General features: G+C 45.3%; 1 protein-coding gene across 3 annotated transcripts in view; it reads left to right on the plus strand.

The window, feature by feature from the left end:
- Nucleotides 1-4,200: 4,200 nt before the first annotated feature.
- LOC147676780 (butyrophilin subfamily 2 member A1-like) overlaps nucleotides 4,201-17,844 on the plus strand; it is a 1,092,512-nt gene continuing 1,078,868 nt past the window's right edge. For 2 of the 3 annotated variants that reach the window (XM_086945213.1, XM_086945214.1), the window contains exon 1: nucleotides 4,218-4,457. In XM_086945213.1, the coding sequence (XP_086801339.1) occupies nucleotides 4,404-4,457 (54 nt within the window). In that variant the 5' untranslated portion in view covers nucleotides 4,218-4,403. Of the gene's footprint in view, nucleotides 4,458-17,844 lie in introns of all 3 variants that reach the window. The other variant, XM_086945212.1, reaches the window with a different exon arrangement.

The raw sequence follows: 17,844 nt of genomic DNA on the forward strand, positions 1-17,844 counted from the left end.
TAGTCGCATATTTCTTTTTTTTTTCCCTTCTTTCTGCTCTTCAACTATTAACAAAAACACCTTTGACAAAAAAAAAAGTTGAAAGGGAGAGTGGCTGGTTCTAAGTTGAATCCTTTGTGGTTATGTGTAAGAGACAGAGGTTCTGTGGTCAATAATTGGAGGTTGAAGAATTACCAGAAAAACTACAAGCGAAGGTTTGATATAAAAAAAGGGCAAAGAAGATCTCTTGGAAAGTAGGTGACTTTGTTTTCATTAAGAAGGCAGTATGGTCACCAAAAGGTGAATCTAAGTACTTTGGGCCTAGGCGCATTGTGAAGGTTATGAAAAATGTTGTTATGCTTGCAGGGGGAGATGTATGGAGTATGTCTCGGTTATCAAAGTGTGCAGAGGAGGATGGTATTGGGGAACGTTCTGATCGTTTTGTAAAACCAAGTTCTGATGGTTTTGTAAAATCAAAATGTTTCAATCATTTGTCGCAGAATGTTCCTTTCCGCAGCGCTAGAACTAGAAGACCTTCTTTGTATTTACAAGATTATTATTCCAAGTGACTTATTATCTTTTTATCCTGTATCATTTCTTGTTATCATTGTTTGTTTTTGGTTCATCTTTCTTTTTTATCATCTTTACATTTTTGTTTATCTTTATTATATTTTTGTATTGTAATGAAGGAGATGTGTTGTATCTTCTCCTTTAACGGTGAGCATTCCTTGCTAGGAATGTGACATGTCAAGGAAAGAATGTTGTTGGTCAAATGAAGTTCAGTTGGAGCCTGGACTTTGCTGAGACTACTTGCCTCCCTGGTGGTATTAATAAAGTTACTAAGAACCCCTTCTATGTGTGAAGGATCGTTTCATTAGGTTTCATATGTAAAGAAACGTGCTTGTATTCAGTCCTCTCGAAATAACATGTAACTTATTAACCAACATGTTTTGTATTCACTAATAACTGCATTTCACAACATTTTTAGTATGAAGGGGAAGTTTACCTATGTGCTTTTACTAACAGTAACCCAAGTGTCCTAATATGGGTGCCGAAAACGCAGGAACATTTCTGCGCATGCGTCTACTGCATCTATGTAGTATGACGTCTTTCGCTTTTGGTGGGAAGTTCTTGCAGCTGCGCAGTAGTTCCAAAGATGGCCGCATCAAATTTCACATGCTAAAGCATATGCTTTGCTTGAAACTAAACCTTGTGTGTTCCGCTTAACCATTAATGCTACAGTAAAATAAAAGTAATGGGGTTAGAATAGAAATAAGTGGTATTCAGGTATTTTTGTATTCTAATGTGTCTTTCTTTAACTTTGCTGATAGCTCGTATTTGGGCCTAAAGGGTGCCGCAAATCTCCATCTTGAGTTTTGTGCGCGTGCGCATTTAAGCGCCGAAAACCTTGAAGCTGACATTGACAAGCAGCCAAGCCTCGTCTTACCAGTGATGCGCCTGGGAACCTCACCTCATGACCCGAAGAGAGGAAGACAACTTGCAAAGTTGTTGAACATTGTATACTACACGAAATAAAAAGTGCTGGGTGGAATAAAATTCATGGGAAAGTAAATTATGGGCGGGAACATTGATCAATTACATCTAATGGAAATGCCTTCATACTGGTATGGTGTGATGACCTCTCCTCGTCTTTCTGACCAATCAAATGTAGGGAACGCATAGAATTTGCAACATTAAGGGGGTGGGACATTCACTGAAATGGTATAACTAAGGTAGGCTTAGTCAGTTAGATTGTCCGACTTGTCACAGACCTGTCACTGACCCAACGTATGCTGAAGGAAAATCGAGTTATGTAACAAAACGAGAACCAATGCTGAGAAGTTCAATTTGCCAACAAACAATTCACATAAGTAGCTGTTTTGAATCAAGCAAAAACAACTTGCTTAAAGTATAACAACATATGAAATTTAATCTTTTTTTGATTTCTTCACTTGTTATAACACTATTTTTTAGTGCATGGAAATACAAACAATTGTATATACAATATATACATTAATAACGTAAATAACAACAAAACATTTGCACACTTCATACATACTTGGCCATTCAGTCATACAAAACACATTCACACAAAATGACCTAAACAAAAAGGACAATGGGTCCACGTATCGGTTGTAAATGAATGGAAACAATCCTTTTGTGATTTTCAATTTTTTAGAGTCTTGACAGATCGCAACTCAAAAAGAGTGTCCACATCTCTTGTTGATGGTTAAAGGACCATTGTGAAACACTAAATATGAGCCAGATACGGGACTGGGCTGGTCGACGCGTTTCGAACCCCTATTAGTGGCGGGGTTCTCCTCAGGACCAAAAAGGGTTCTGTAACAATGACAAAAAACACTGCTTAAGGATGGTGATCTAGTGAGATCTAGAGACTAAACCCCTGCATAAGACAACTGCCGCACCCTACCTCAAACCACTTGGCCAATGATCCAAACGTGAAAGGGTAGAATTCCAAGCACGAAGAAGCAAGGTATTTCCAACCATGAAGTGCACGCGGGGGCTGCAGAAGGGAAAAACAAAGAAGCGTGCTGCATTTAGTCACAAACACTTTCAGTCTATCACTCTGACTAACCCGGTTTAGGGGGTGGAACTTACCCGCTGGAGCAATGGCTTCTAACTCGCCAAGGATTCCATATCTCTCCTTGTTGCTGGGGAGCGGCTGATCCACCGCTGAAATATAACGGAAAAGAGTCGTGAGTCTGTCGGTACCGTGGGACAGGTTGTCAAAACGTGGCGGATATAAAGTTGGCAGAAAAACGCACCGGTGGAGAAAAGACTTCCGTACTTCACTCGGGCGTGTGGGATGATTCACCTTCGCTTGCTGTGTGACCGCGGCTGGGACTTCCTGGTTAAAAAACGTCCCGGGCGGTTCTGGGACTTGTGGTTTGATGCACGAGCTGGCTGGTTGTTGGCAAAAAGAAAGCAGTGGGGTGGAATGGTACAATTAAGCAGTGGGGTGGAATGGTACAATCAACTGGATGTATGTAAAATGTCAGATGCTGTAACCACACTGTCAGGGAGCAGTGATCGAGAGGATTCAGATGCTAGGCTTGTAAATTTCAGAGATTTCATTTAAGGAAAATCGAGAGCAGAGTGCTGGTCGATCACTTTGACAGAAGAATCGGGAGTTTGCTGAGGGAGAAGAATCAACATATCCAGTCAGGGTCCGAGAGTAGCCGTAGAAAGGGGTGTAACGCTGGCGTTGCACTTAGCGGAGGTCACCTGTCCTGTTCTGCACCTGTCCTGACCTATTGGCACCTGATTAGTCTGGAGCCCTTACTTGTCCTAGCCTGTGGCCAGGGTTGGTCCTCGCACCGTTCTAGGTAAATATATCCTTGTACCGTTTCCCTTTTTCACCCTTCCCCGTTACCCATGCTTAAAACTAATATCTTGAAGTCTCGTAAGATTTTTGCTTTAATAATTATTTTCTTACTTGAAAAGTCATTGTCTGCATTGCTTTGGTTCTTGACTCATAAAATATTGCATAAAGTGTTTAAAACTGTTCCCGAGTCTGTGGTTATTTCATGAAAGTAAATGTTATTATCTACCTATTATTTATTCTAACTCCCTTGATCCTTAGATTTAGGATTTAGAGCCCAAGTGACAAGGATTTGGTAAGTCAAGGTGTAGGTAAAAGTCCTAAGGTGAATAAAACTCTGATAGGCAGGAAGTCAAGCTTGGATTACCGGTTCAAAGTGTGAATGTTTGTGGTTCCAGGTGAGTTTGATAAACTGAGCCGGTAATCCCGCGCCATCAAGTCTAGAACCATGCCATCAGTTGATTTAATATGCCTACATATCTTTACGAATACAATCGAAGTTTCCACTTTATTTGAAGCTGTTTTTCATAATTATACAACACCTCCGCCTTACTTAATCAATTGCAAATCGATTTTGCGGTTCATTTAATTTCCCCCGATTTTTTTCGCACACGACTAACCTAGATGTTCTGAAATGTTGGCATGGCTAGGCACTAGGTCCTGGAGGGCATCCGGCTCCGCCGCACTTCCTTTGGACTAGTGGGTGCTGGAGGAGAGCCCAGTCTATCGCTATTAAGAGAGGAGGCAACTCAGACCGGCCCCAAAGAACAGTGGTATCTAGGGGCACCAACACCCAAGATCCCGTGGAGCCCTGCAGTCCTCCTTAAATTGTGCATAGTCGGGATGCTGGAGAAAAACACAGGAAGCGACGCGCTCGTGACGCAGGAATCAGATCAGACCGGGTGGCTCTCATCGGCGCTGAGTACACACCAGAGTAAGCAGTGCACGGGGAGGAATGCGAAAGAGGACAACAAGAATAGAAGTGGTCCGTGACGCAGCATACAGGCCGGGGGACTCTAGTCGGCAGAAGTTTATTCATCAATAACAGCAGTAGTGTTGACGGGGGACATCCAACTGCCTCATGTCTGGACACCGCTCTCTGAGAGAAACGGACGGAAGGCGGGACGCGCCGCAGGTATTTTCCATGCCAACTGGACCGCTGTCTGTGAAAGGGAGCGAAGCAAACTTTCAGGGCACATACAAAAACACACACGTTATTATCCCCATTCCCCAACCATACATGTCAACATTTTAGGACAGGGACGTGGGAGGTTTAAAATAAAAAATCGTGAGAATGAAAATTCCACATTGACTTCTATTGTTGAAAATGGAATTTCAGGCGGAGACAGCTAAAATAAAGCCATGTATGGCTCGAAAAATCGGCAGTCTCCCGCCTGAATCGGGTATATTCGCACATGCCAAACTCCTACTCCAGGACTGTGTGACAACCCCCACCCCCTAATTCAGGGAGACCTGCTGTGATAGACCAGAGTGTGGAGAGCCTGCTTCTTCCCCCTTGTGTAAAAGCATCTCCAGGTTGGTGCCACGGCCCGGCCACATACCCAAAACAGTGTAATAAGGAACATATATCTCTTGCTGTTCAACATTGTACATGGGTATGCTACTAGTGGGTCGATCAGAGAGGATGGTTTTCAGGGCACATGATTCCGATCACAATCTCCGGCAGCCAACATCATCAGCACTGTGGTGGGCTGCTTTTCATTCAAAGGAAAGAAAGGAGTAATGTGCGTTAGTGAACAGAGGCACATTGAAATTATTTGGCCAAGATCAATTTGTTAAACTAGTAGCCCCGAAACTGCAGGTCACTACTAATTTCCTTTACTCCCATATTGCATTTTGGTGAATACATCATAAGATTAGCCACTTCTCCCCATACCACCTCACCTCCAGATACTATTCAGTTCATTTTTCACCACATGCTTACTAGCAGCTTTTACATTCATTCCAACTACTCCCAATCAAAGGAATTAGATGAATACATTCAAAAAGTTATTACCTAAGAGCACACAATGTGAATGGGAGGCTGGATTAAAAAATATGTCTCCAGGGTTCACGTTTCCTACAAGTCCACTAGAGCACTACTGGAGGGCAATGATTCTGATGGCAAAGTCATGGCGATGCCCAGCTGAGGGAAATTTTGCGGTGTTGTGCGCCCTGCCCACCTTTAGTATACAGTGTTTAATCCGGTATATTTCAGTGAAGAGCAAAAGCCGAGATTAGATGCCAAGTAACCTAGTTCTGTGGCTTAAGCATGGTCCATTGGACCAGATCCTATGGCGTTAAGTGGTTATTGGGCCGTATGCATTTTACATCCTGATATTTGCCATTGGTGTTTCACAGCTTTTGACTATTTTCGTCTATTTGGATGCTGTAGTTTCTTCCCCAGCACAGGAGCATGCAAATGAATATGCCACATAGGAGATCTGTAACAGACGTCTTTATTCCTCAGCATACAATCACACACTGCACTCTCATTACATCATAACTAACCTCACCTTAATACCTCCAAGCAAGTTCTGAAATTCCTCTGTTGAGTTCGCCCAGAACCATCAGTGTCCTAGCACACTGTCTCGCAACACTGCATCTTCCCCTTTGTTAAATACAAAGTACAAACAACAGTCGGATTACATTTCCTCAATAAGTCGTCAAGTCACTCACAGTAGTCGGCCAGATCGAGGGGCATGAGATGGTTGACATATGTTTTGTGCACCGATGGTAAAGGTTCTGGTGCTTGATCTGGAATGTTAGGCAGGGTCGCTGCGTTCATGATTGTATGAGCTGATGAACTTTGAGGTAGGTGCTTAAGTGTGACGAGTCCCATATGATGAACTTTCCAGGACGGTGTGCCATTACTATGTGTCCTTTGCACGTCGTAATCCTGATAGGATCGTCCGCAAACGGAGTGTCTGTTTGCCGCTTTTGTTTGTGCTTGAACAGGACCCAATCATCTTCAACGAAGACTGTTTCCTGAGCTCGTCTACGCCGATTGGCATATGTTTTCGTCTTGTACTTTTGAGAAGTGCCTGTCACACATTTCTTATCAGCACTCGAAGATGGGTCTACTGTCCACTGTGGCAGTTTAGTTCTAATGGCTCTCCCAAATCTCAAGGTGGCAGGAATATCACCAGTTGTGGAGTGAGGAGTTAAACCATATGTGTGGAGGGCTTTACATAGGCCCTGGTTTAACTCGATTCCCTTCATCGACGCTCATTGAATTACCCCATCTAAGATATCCACAAATCATAACTACATTGACTTGGGGCCACAGAGGTGTACTCTTTTGATGCTTGACATTTAGCCTGACTAGAGACTTCTTAAATTCTTTGCTATTGAATGGCGGACCATTGTCAGATTTGAGAATGGTGGGGATACAGCACGCTGGAAAGCTGTCATCAAGCTGCTCGATGACCTTGTCATGGGTTGGTGATGATAACTTCTCTACTAAAGGAAAACATGAATACTCATAACTACCATTGAGATGATATCTGTTTCCTAAAGGCCCAGAAATCAACTGCAACTCTTTCCCAAGTATGTGCTGAAAATTTAGACATTGTCAGTGGAGGCTGTGTCACTTTGGGGGAAAGACAGTTGCAAAGATGGTACTCTTAGTTCGTGCTCCACCCGCTCATCTAGACACAGGAACAGCAGTCTGTCTCTTAGGGCTCTTTTGGTGGTGGCTACAATGCCACAATGTCCTTCATGGGCTAGTTCAATGACTTGCTGTCTTAGGCTTTCAGATATGGCAAATCTTGAGCCTCAAAATACACAACCTTCCCTGATAACGGACATTTTATCCTGTACATTTTTGAATTTTTAAATTCATCGTTGTCAGCAAAAGGTCGAGCATTCTTTCACGATTGAGCTGAAATTATGTCTTTGAGGATAAGTATGTACTTATCCGTATTAGTAGCAGCAATAATCTGTTCAATGGATAGGGCTACTGGTGTGCTAGATCTCACAGTTTAGTTAATGTATTCCTCAGCTGTCAGAATGTCGAACTGTGACTGTGTAGCGGTACTTGTGAAAAGTAATCCGCAGGATTCTGATCTTTACCTGGCTTGTGTACAGTTGCATAGTTGTACTGTTGTAGTCGCAACCCCCTCCTCTCAGTGCAAGTGGACATCTTGGCGTTCAGGTTTCCAGCAATGGGGATCAGTGCTTGATGTCTGTAATGATAGTGGAACATTTTCTGTAATAAAAACACATGCAACTTTTGCATGCCACACTACAGCCAGACTCTCCTTCTCCGGTTGAGAATAGGCATGTTCTGGGTCAGACAGCCTCTGACTAGTATAGGCCATAGTGTGTCTCTGAACATTTAGATGGTCATTATGTTGAGCAAGAATTGTCCCAGCCCCACTGGGCCCGCATTTACTGTGATCTCATTATATAACGTGGGGTCAAAATATGCTGTCTTGGTTTGGTCTTGGCTGCATTCTTAATCGTATGTTGTATTTTTTTGTAGCTTTGATCACATTCAGCAGACCACTTCAAATGGACATTTCTCATTGTCCAGTCTCTCAATGGGGCACTCACAGTAGCAAAGTGTACCTTGAGCAATAACTGGCCGTGCTTAAAAAGTATCGCAGCATGGTAACATCATGTGGGAGGCAGGTAGCTGACATCACTTTCACTTTATCTTGGTCAGGAGCCATTCCCCCATTAAAGAATATGTGCCCAAATAATTTGAGTTTGTTCTTGTGAAACTCACTTTGCTGCATTCAGAGTGAGACCTGCATCAGCAAGTAATTGACATAGTTGTGTAAGAGCCTTCTGCTGCTCCTTTTGCGTTTCTGCAAATACCAGTATGTCATCACTGTCATTAAATGCATGTGTGATAGGTCTTACCATTTGTTTAGGTGATAGTATAGCCTGTCTTGGAGCGGTCAAGGGCTGTCTCAGAAATTATCAATTTGTCTAGAATAGGAAATATTTGTGAAGCAAGAAATTAGTTCTGAGGTGGTGGTGGTGGTGAAATACAAAAAATGTCCCATCGACAACCCCAGAGTTTAGGGGTGCCCCTTCTAATGATTAAGGGGAAGAAAATGGATCTTTTTAAATATACTTTACTGAAGAATTGACACTTAATAGAGCAGTTCCATCACAACTGGGTAAAGTTGTTTGGAAAATATATTCAGTTAAATGACGAGTTGAAGATTTTTGCTCCTTATGCTATTAGCCGTTTCTTATTTTTATTTATAAAATGTTGTTTATATTTAAATGTGATAACCGTGCTAAACACACCTTCTTCTGTGGCGTAGCACTGTACCTCCACAATGCCATCGCAGAGAAGTGGATCATCTTATTCCTCAAATTATACAGCTTCCTCTGACCCCGATGTAATCTTGTTACATGCATCAAATACACCTTATCTACAGACCTACCAACTTTTCTTTGTAAAACATTGTTTTCTTTTATTTTCATACTCTGACACACAGGTCCAATTGAAAATCCATGACATTCACCCTGTTCTCTTTTAGGGTTCGTCACCTAGCTCTTTTTTGTCACCTCTTTATTCTTCAAGAGCACTATTTGCTGGTCTATAAGATTGAATCAACCTTTGGTTGCACAAGGCTTACGCTGTATCTATCGATAGATATGCTCAGCCAGGAATGTCCACTAACAGCTCACTGTGTCGAGCTCTACAATCCTACCAGTGATCAAACCTGCAGGAAGTTTCTTCACCGCCAGACAACTGGGCTAAGCTAATTTCCTGTCACATTTTAGTTAATCTCTTAATTGTACAATTTCATCTTTCAACACGTTTTGCAGGTTGCAAATTGCGTTTTTAAAATGTTTTGTTTTGTTTATTGCAACTCGCATATTGGAATGTACAAATTTGTCTCAGACACATTTAGCGATTCCCAATGGGGTTGCAAATGACGCGCCTCATCACTATTCATGAGGGAGGTCGCAATTTGCAAACCATTGGTAATGGGCAATAACACAGGGATGATCGCCTGCTGGGGACAGTACACCACCATGTCTGTGTTTGCTTTTTAAATATAGCATTTTCTTTCCCCAAATGTTTTTCTCTGCCAAGCACAAAGAGGAAGGGGTCCTCTGGGGACCCTTTTCCATTTGTGACTGGCTTACCACCAATTTGAAGTTGGTGGTAGCTGTCATTTTTTTTCGACTGCATTTGCGGCTGCATTATTATTATTATTTTTATTATTATTATTAATATTATTATTATTGGGGATTTGTAGAACGCATAGCTGTCATGAGGCTTCTCAGCGCTATGCCGTTAGTAACTGATTAGGTGCCGGTAACTTTTAGAGGTATTGCTTGAACATCCAGGTCTTGATTTGCTTTCTAAATTGTAGTTCATTGTCTATTCTTCTACAATCCACCGGGATGGAGTTCCAGAGTTTAGGAGACAGATTGAAAAAAGCTCTTTAACTCCATCTTTCCCTCCTGGCCTTTGTTTGTGTTAAGCGGTCTTCTGTGTTGGACCGTAGCCGTCTGTTTGGAGTATAGAGGGATATTAACTTCCTGATTTTTCCCGGACCATTATTGTGGCGTGCTCTGTGCGTAATAATCAGGACCTTGAATTTTATTCTTGCTTCTATCAGTAACCAATGGAGGTCCAATAGATGCTTTTTTACTGATTCTCGAGTGGGTACATTACAGAGCAGCCTGGCAGCTGCATTCTGCACGATCTGCAGTCTGCGCGTCACGTATTTAGGTGACCCCATGAACAGTGAGTTACCATAATCTAGTCGGGAGGTGACCAGAGAATGGATCACCGTCTTCCTGAGGTGTGTTAGCACCCTTTCCAGGATTTTCCGTAGGCTTCTCAATATTCCAAAACAAGTTGCGGCTACCTTCCTGGCCTGTGTCGCCATACATAGGTCAGATTCCAGCCAGAAACCTAGGCTTTTTATAATGTCTGTAGGTATCAGTACCTTACCTAAGCAAGCTGGCCAGTCTAAAATGGGCCTTGGTATCGATTTATTTCCAAGAAATAATATCTGTTTTCTCCCCATTCAGCTTTAGGCAGCTTTGCGTCATCCACTCTTTAACTTTTATCAGACAGGAGGACATTTTTTTTCCCCATCTCTATTGTTTTTCGGGTCCAGTGAGATCACCAACTGAGTATCGTCGGCGCACGAGGTCATGGATATGTCAAATTCTTGCAAAATCTTGGCCAGGGGCTCCATGTATACGTTAAATTTTCTTGTACTTGGAAGGTTCTTTTATTCAGAAATGAGGCTAGCCATTTGAGTGCCCTGCCCTGTATCCCCATACCTGCGAGCCTTCTGCCAAGTATTTGATGGTCCACCATATCGAATACAGCGCTCAAATTCAACAGTAGGAAAACTGGTGATTTCCCCTGGTCTAGACATTGTCTCAGATCTTCTACCACTACCAGCAGGGCAGATTCCGTACTGTGTTGTGCTCTAAAACCCATCCGAGTTGGGTGGAGGCACTGGTGGTTCTCAACAAAATCTGACCGGTTTCTGTTTACATGTTTTTCTAACAATTTGCCAGCAAATGGTAGCTGAGAGATCGGACTAAAGTTCCCCAGTCGCCCTCTAACTGCATTGGCTTTTTTTTACAGGGGCTTTATCACTGCATGTTTCCAGGCCCCTGGGACTTCGCCTAGCTCTAGAGATTGATTCAAGACCCTCATTCAATTTGATATGATGATGGGTGCTACTGTTCTGAGCATATGTGGGGGGGCTGGGTCCAGAGGTGAGCCAGACTTCACCTTCTCCATCAGAACTTCTATCTCGTGCTGTTCAATAGGTGGAAAATTGGTCATCACATTCTGGGGAAGGGCTGTTTCTGACACTTCTTCCATCTCTGGATCAGGGTCTCCCTTATTGTTAAAGCTACTGTATATGTCTGTTACTTTGGAGAGAAAGTATGTGGCTAGGTCATTACATCTCTCCTTCGACGTTTCAGTAGGACCTGTGTCCGAGCTTGGATTAGTTACCACTTGGAACAGTTCCTTTGAGGAGTTCTGAGCCCTGTTTATTTTTTCCTCAAAGAACTTAGCTTGGCTCACTTTGATATTATCATGATAATTATTAATCGCTTTTGTATAGTCAAGTTTCATTAAGGGATCATAGGTTTTTCTCCACTCCCTTTCAAGTCTTTTACATTGCTTCTTTATTTCTAGAAGCGGGGGGTTAAACCAACCTTCCCCTCTAGTTCTGGTTTTAGGCTTTAGTGCAGTTTTTGGGGCCACAATGTCCAGGGATTGATTAATCCATGATTCCCATCTTGAGTACCCCTCTTCGGCTGATCCTAACTCTCCTGTGCCTAGATTTGGCAAATTGGTTAAAACTTCCCCCCCATTCTAGCTGATTTATCTTTCTTGTTATTGTCATGGCGGAGGCTTCCCTGCTCTCCCTTCCTAGCTTCCTCAACTCAATCGGAATGAAGTAGTGGTCCGACCAGGGAACCGGTATTGGCATGTCCACTTTCATATCTGGATTATTTGTGATTACCACATCTAAAGTATGTCCCTTGTTATGCGTGGCCGTTGTTACTAGTTGGGTCAGATGTAGGCTTTCCAAATCCGATAGGAGACTTTTTGTACCGGGGAGACTTTTATTTTCTAAATGCAAATTAGGTCCCCCAATACAGTGATGTAGCTTTTTTTAAATAACAGACTGGTCAGCACTTCGGGCAGTTCTTCTTGGAATTCCCCATGAGGACCTGGTGGACGGTGAATTAAAAGGCCTGATAAGGTGAAATTAGAAGAAAGGAAGATCGAGAAGGAGAGACATTCGCATCCTTTCAGGTCCAGTGGCTCTCTGGTGCATTTGTATCCCTTTTTTAAGAGAATGGCAACACTCCCCTACCTGGCATGTCCTGTCTAGCCTATGTATCTCATATTCTGGTGGAAATGCCATGACTAAGTCTGGTGAGGACTCCTTTAGAGCCAACTTTCTGTTATGTATAGAGCATCTGGTTTGGTGTCCTCTAACAGAATTCGGATTCCAGTTGTATGTTTAGGCAATGATGAGCTATTGATCAGACCTAATTTCCATTCCAGCTCGATATTGGAACTGTATATTGTATTCTTGTGTTTTTTCTCTATTTTGTAAGTGGTTTGAAGATTTTGTGTACTGTGTTATTACTGCAGCGTTTGTATTTGCCCCAATCTTCTTACAATTGCTTCCCACTTCCTTGTTATAGCTGTATAATTCTTCTCTGGAATATGTAATTTGGGAATTTTGTGCAGGGGTTCTGGCTCCTGGTCCCAGATGGGCGCTGCCGGGCTTGCCTTAGGCGCGCCTTCTGCGCACCAGCAGCGCGCCCGCTGCGCACGTCCGGCTGAGCATAGAACTAAATGTGCTCTCCCCAGAAGTTGCGTTCAGCTTGAGTGCCACACCTCTAATCCCAATAACAATCGGACATCCCCCTGCGACTCGCCATTAGGAAGGGACGCTCTTGGCACTTGCCTTCCTGATAGTGACTCGCAAACCCTGTTTTGCGAGTCGCTAATAGGTTACTGACTGGCAAAATAGGGTTTGTACGTGCTACAAACCTTTTTCACCATTCTCTTACCAGAGGTTCAGAATGAAACCCCGGTATTGTACACTCTGCGGCAACAGATAGCTATGCGCTGCCTGCTTTTTTAAACTTACTGTGATTTCACTGATTTTAAAGTATTTGGGAAGCAAAGAGTGATTTTGATTGCATTTTTAAAAACATTTTAGTATGTGAACTGTCATTACCCGTGTGGGGGAAGTGAAGGTAGCTAGGGCAACTCTCCGGGCCACCGCGTTTACAAACGGCCGTTTGAGTGGAGAGAGGCTGCCTAACTTTGGTGGCCATTTGGTAGAGGTTAGCTGTCTTGCTACTACCTCTGGGGGCATAAATTTCAGCGCATGCTCGGACGCGCGCTGCTGCGCCGAAGGTGCGCCTAAGGCAAGCATGTCTGCGCCCGTCTGCGCCTGGTTGCTGCCGGCTGCCAGGAAACTCTGCTAGTCTGAACAGGTAGAAGATAACGGCCTTAATGTATTCTAAGAAGAAGTTGCTGGATCTAAGGGAGAACACGCTGGGCAGGGGTTGTGTGGAGAAGCTCTCAGGAGAAATAGGGACACAAGGCAGGAGGTGTTGTCAATGTGGTTGGTTGATGTTGGACCTAGGGATCCCCACGTCACATAGGGTAGCTTGGCACTAAGTGGGAAGGCCTACCTCCAAGGAACATGTGCTAAGTTTGCGTCACACCCATCAGTAACATCACCTCCATCCACTCAAAAAGGACACTACACCAAACTTTTGTAGGAAAATACGTGTCTTTTTATAAAACTTACTTTGTTTTCCTTTTTACTTCATCACATTACTTTGATCATCACATTACTTTGAATCACAAGATCTTTTCATTGGTCTTTGTTACATACATACAAGAAGGTTTTAACATTTCATTGACTTGTGGTTGATACTAGAGGTTCTCCCTCCAATGACTAGCTCTCAGAACTCTCATACAGTGCCAAGGTTCCTAAAATGACAGCCTGTAATACTCTATAACATTCTCTACCCTTCTTCTGCTTTGTGTACCATGGTTAATGCCTTGACTGAATCGGTCAGTCCCCTCACAAGCCCTTGTCTTTAGCTCAGGTACAAGAGGAGATCTAGTCAGTGTGGGTTCTAGGTACTCCTAGAGGGACCCAAAGAGGAGCTGGACACGGCCAGGTCTTATAAGCAGGTTTCACTCAGTCCTCCGATCCCTGGTTACCAGGTCCATATCCTACTTGGACCGTCCCCTGTTGCTAGGTGGGGTTCCTGTGATTTTCCCCTGAACCCCCGTCACTTCTTACCTTAGAGTTGGCAGTTGGTTCGTTAGTGGGCACCCTGCCGGACTATCCCTCCAGAACCCCCACTTCCCCGAATTACTTGAGAGAGGGCGCGAGCATGAACACCCTCTTCCTGCCGCCGGGAGCCTCCGATCACTTCACAGCCTCCCGGGGGAGGGGGGGGGAAAGGCAGGCCGTTTACCCGCTCTCCGCAGCAGCGCCACCTCCGCTAAGGTTCCGTTATGCCAGGGGGGAACAGAGCCTCTCTTCGCTCGTCAGGAAACCTTTGGCCCCAACGTGGTGCACGACGAGTGAAGACCAGTCGTCACTCTCACTCGATCCGCGCCGCTGAGGAGACGCTACCTTTCGGCTTCACTTCACGGAGCATGTGCGAAAGTAGGTCCGCTTCAGTGCTGCACCGCCCACCGCCAGAGGAGAACTCCTCACCAGCTTCCTGGCCTGCGCACTCGGCGGGACACTTCTCCGGCAACACTCTCTACACCAGCAAGCCTCAGAGGAATACCGGAACTCTCCGAATCGGATGGGGCCACAGTTCCTCCAGAGAGGGCAAATGCTCCTGGGCTCAGCAACGGGGTGAGCTCCCTGCCTTCATAGGAACCCAAAAACGTTGGTAAGTGAAGGAGGGTTGACCCCGCACAGCGCTCTTGGCAATCCAGACGTCGTGGGTGAGCAAGGGAGGGGAAATACCTCAGCCCCCTTTCCTCCTCCTACACCACCAGGCCAAGTCCACAGAATGCGCTCACTGCTGTCGTTTTCCCTGGTGCTCCAACTAGGCAAACTACCACAGGGAAGTCTCACTCAGCTGGGCCAGATCGGCTGTAAGAGAGGTAGATTCTCAGCTCGGGCAGCAGACCAAAATGGGCTATTAACCCTGACAGGATCTCCCTTCCCTTATCCACAGTAGTCTGCGCTCCAACCAGACCTCAGGGTTTCCTTACTACCAAGCACCTTCTAAAATGGCTGCCCAGCATTCCGCCTTATATAGGCTGACCCTCAAAGGTCCAGAAGGGACCAGAAGGTTCTGGAATGCTCCTATTCTATCCTATGGGTCAAGTCTCAGCAGTGGCAGTTATGGCAGTTGTTGACCACCATTTTGTGAGCCTGGATAGTTTTTAGTCAGGAAGGACACCTGGGCCCAGAGATAAAAGACCATGAGGGCAAAGAACACCTAACCCCTAGGACAACACCGCAAAAATTCAGTGGACATAAAAAGATAAAGAGGATATGGGGGACAAAAAAAAATAATTAATAGGAGGGGCTACGCAAAAGGCCAGACAGGTCTAACAGTTGGCAACACTGGTCAGGCAAATAGCCGACACCCCTCCTCTCACAGACCCAAAGCAAGCAAGCTAATAAAACCAATAATCTGCTAAGTACGGGGAACAATACCCAGGGTAAGGTAAAACAGGAGCCCTTTCGGGCCCTATATATTAATGCTAGATCTATTCCAAAAACACTTTGCGGAACTATGGTATTTGTTGCAGGATCTGAAGCCAGACATATGTCTCATTCCGGAGACCTGACTGCGAAGTCACTCCACTCCAGTACTGGCCTCCACGTTCCCTGACGAGTACACCGTCATAAGACTAGTTAGGGGGAACAAAAGGGGGGGCCCTGGCTATAGCCTTACGGGCCCCACGGCTGCAGTCTTGGAAAGGGGCCAGCGGGATGGGGGCAGTAGTATATCATCCACCAGGAGAAAGTAATAAAATGTTCTGCACCTCACTATTGGAGTCCCTCGCTTCGTATATCCTGCAATCTGAGTTCTTTTTTTTTGGTTGGTGACTTTAATCACCATTTAGATGATCCCTCCAACTCAGATGCGAAATGTTTGCTGTCAGCCATGGAGTCACTAGGTCTCTTTCCAAAAATTACCTACTCGCATTGCAGGGCATACTTTGGACAACATCTTTGCAAACATAGGTTTTTCAGTAGAATCTCCGTGGCCATTAAACTGGACCTATCACATCGCTCTCAAATTTACAATTAGCAGGTAGGATAAATGAAGCCAGCCCCAACGTAGAGTGAGTCCTCGTAGAGCTTGGAGGAAAGTCATCCCTGGGGCATTTAGTTAGGTCTTCAGAACCCCCTCCTTTGATAAAGGAGAGGGAAGTGATAATGCCTTATTAAAATGGGAGGCCTCTATTGGAGACACTCTAAATATCATTGCGCCACTTAGGGTAGTACGAACGCAGGAAAGGGCTGCCTCAGTCCCCTGGTGTGAGAAGTTGGCCCGATATGCAACGTTCGCTATTCTAGCGACCGCTATGTATCGTTCCAACGACCCTTATGGTGTTTGGTTGTAAGTCAACCTATAGACCAGCTATCCTAGTAGCGTGGATACGAGCAGTCTAAGGCTAAAGACTCGAGAGGGCGTGTTAAGCCAGCTGTTTACCACACATGTACCCCTTGAACACCCAGTGAAAGGACACCACACAAGTGTTATGAAAATAAACAGTATATTTATTAAGAATCACAACAGCCCTGTACTCTTTATGAGGACAGGGTACTAAGCACAAACCAAATCTCTTTAGCAAATACTTCAAGTGCACAATTAAAACAAGTGTCCGAGGACACGGAAAGATTAAGGTCTCGGGCGGACCCGATAAGGCAAGTCGGAAGCGAGGGACTCAGGACCCTAGAGTAAGGAGGCTATGCAGGCACCGAAATGCCGAGTTACCTAGCCACGAGGGCTGCGGCTGCACAAGTCTTACAGGCGTCGGGGTCTTCGCTGACGAGCCAGGAGCCGGAAGAAAAGGAGTTGCTGGCCGGCGACCAGTGCTGAATAGTTCGTAGAGATCCAAGCCTGGATCGGAGATTGATGAAACCTGAAAGCAGAGGGGACCAAGTTCGTACTACTAGCCAGTAGTCAGAGGGTACCAGGAAGGCACCGGTTGGCCGTCACCTCGACCAGGTGAGTGGGCGACGCTAGGCTCTGCAGTCTCACGGACCAGGAGGCGTTGTCGGCGACCACGGCGGAGGTGCGAGCTGTCCCACGAAGGATGATGCTGTCGGCGTCGCTGGGCCCAGGATGGGGCAACAAGCCTTGGCAGATCTCAGGGCCACGTGGTGGGCCTAAGATGGCGTCTTGAGTGGACCAGGAGGGTCCGGGGTGCTTCTCGCAAAGATGGAAGCAAGGGCCAGTCTGGAGCAACCAGACCAGCAGTGATGATTCTCGGATGTCGTCACAGAAGGGCACAAGCCAGCGGCTAGTGACCAGACAACGTGCTGAGCAGCGAGCAGAAGGGCCCCACGCAGATCGTGGAGATGCTGGGAGACTGCACTTCGGTGCTGGAGCGGCTCAGGGTCGGGGCTTCTCGGACCCCAGAGCACTCACCAGAGAGTTACCTCGATGGTCGTGCTGGCGTTAAGAGCGTGCAGGTTCTGATGATGGCCGGTCCCTCGAGGTCTCGTCGCACCCACAGATCACAGCTGAGCTGATGACGTGGGTAGAGGTCAGAGGTACCAGGGAAGCCGGTTCTCGTCGAGCTGGGCCGTCGGATTCCTTGAGGAAGGACTTACAGCAAACCGCAGAGTTCTTAGTTGGTGCCCGCTGATGCAGGGTGACTACTCCTTAGTCACAAGGGAGAAATCTTGAGAAGAGTCTTGAATGTCCTTTCGTAGAAAGTAGTTCTTGAATCAAAGATGATCTAATTTGGAAGGGTCCCCGCTCCGGTCTTTATTCTAAAGAAAGGGGTGGGTACATGACTAGGTCCTGCCCTA

The sequence above is a fragment of the Lissotriton vulgaris genome, chromosome 12 (assembly GCF_964263255.1).
Source record: "Lissotriton vulgaris chromosome 12, aLisVul1.2, whole genome shotgun sequence".
NCBI classification, from domain to species: Eukaryota; Metazoa; Chordata; class Amphibia; order Caudata; family Salamandridae; genus Lissotriton; species Lissotriton vulgaris.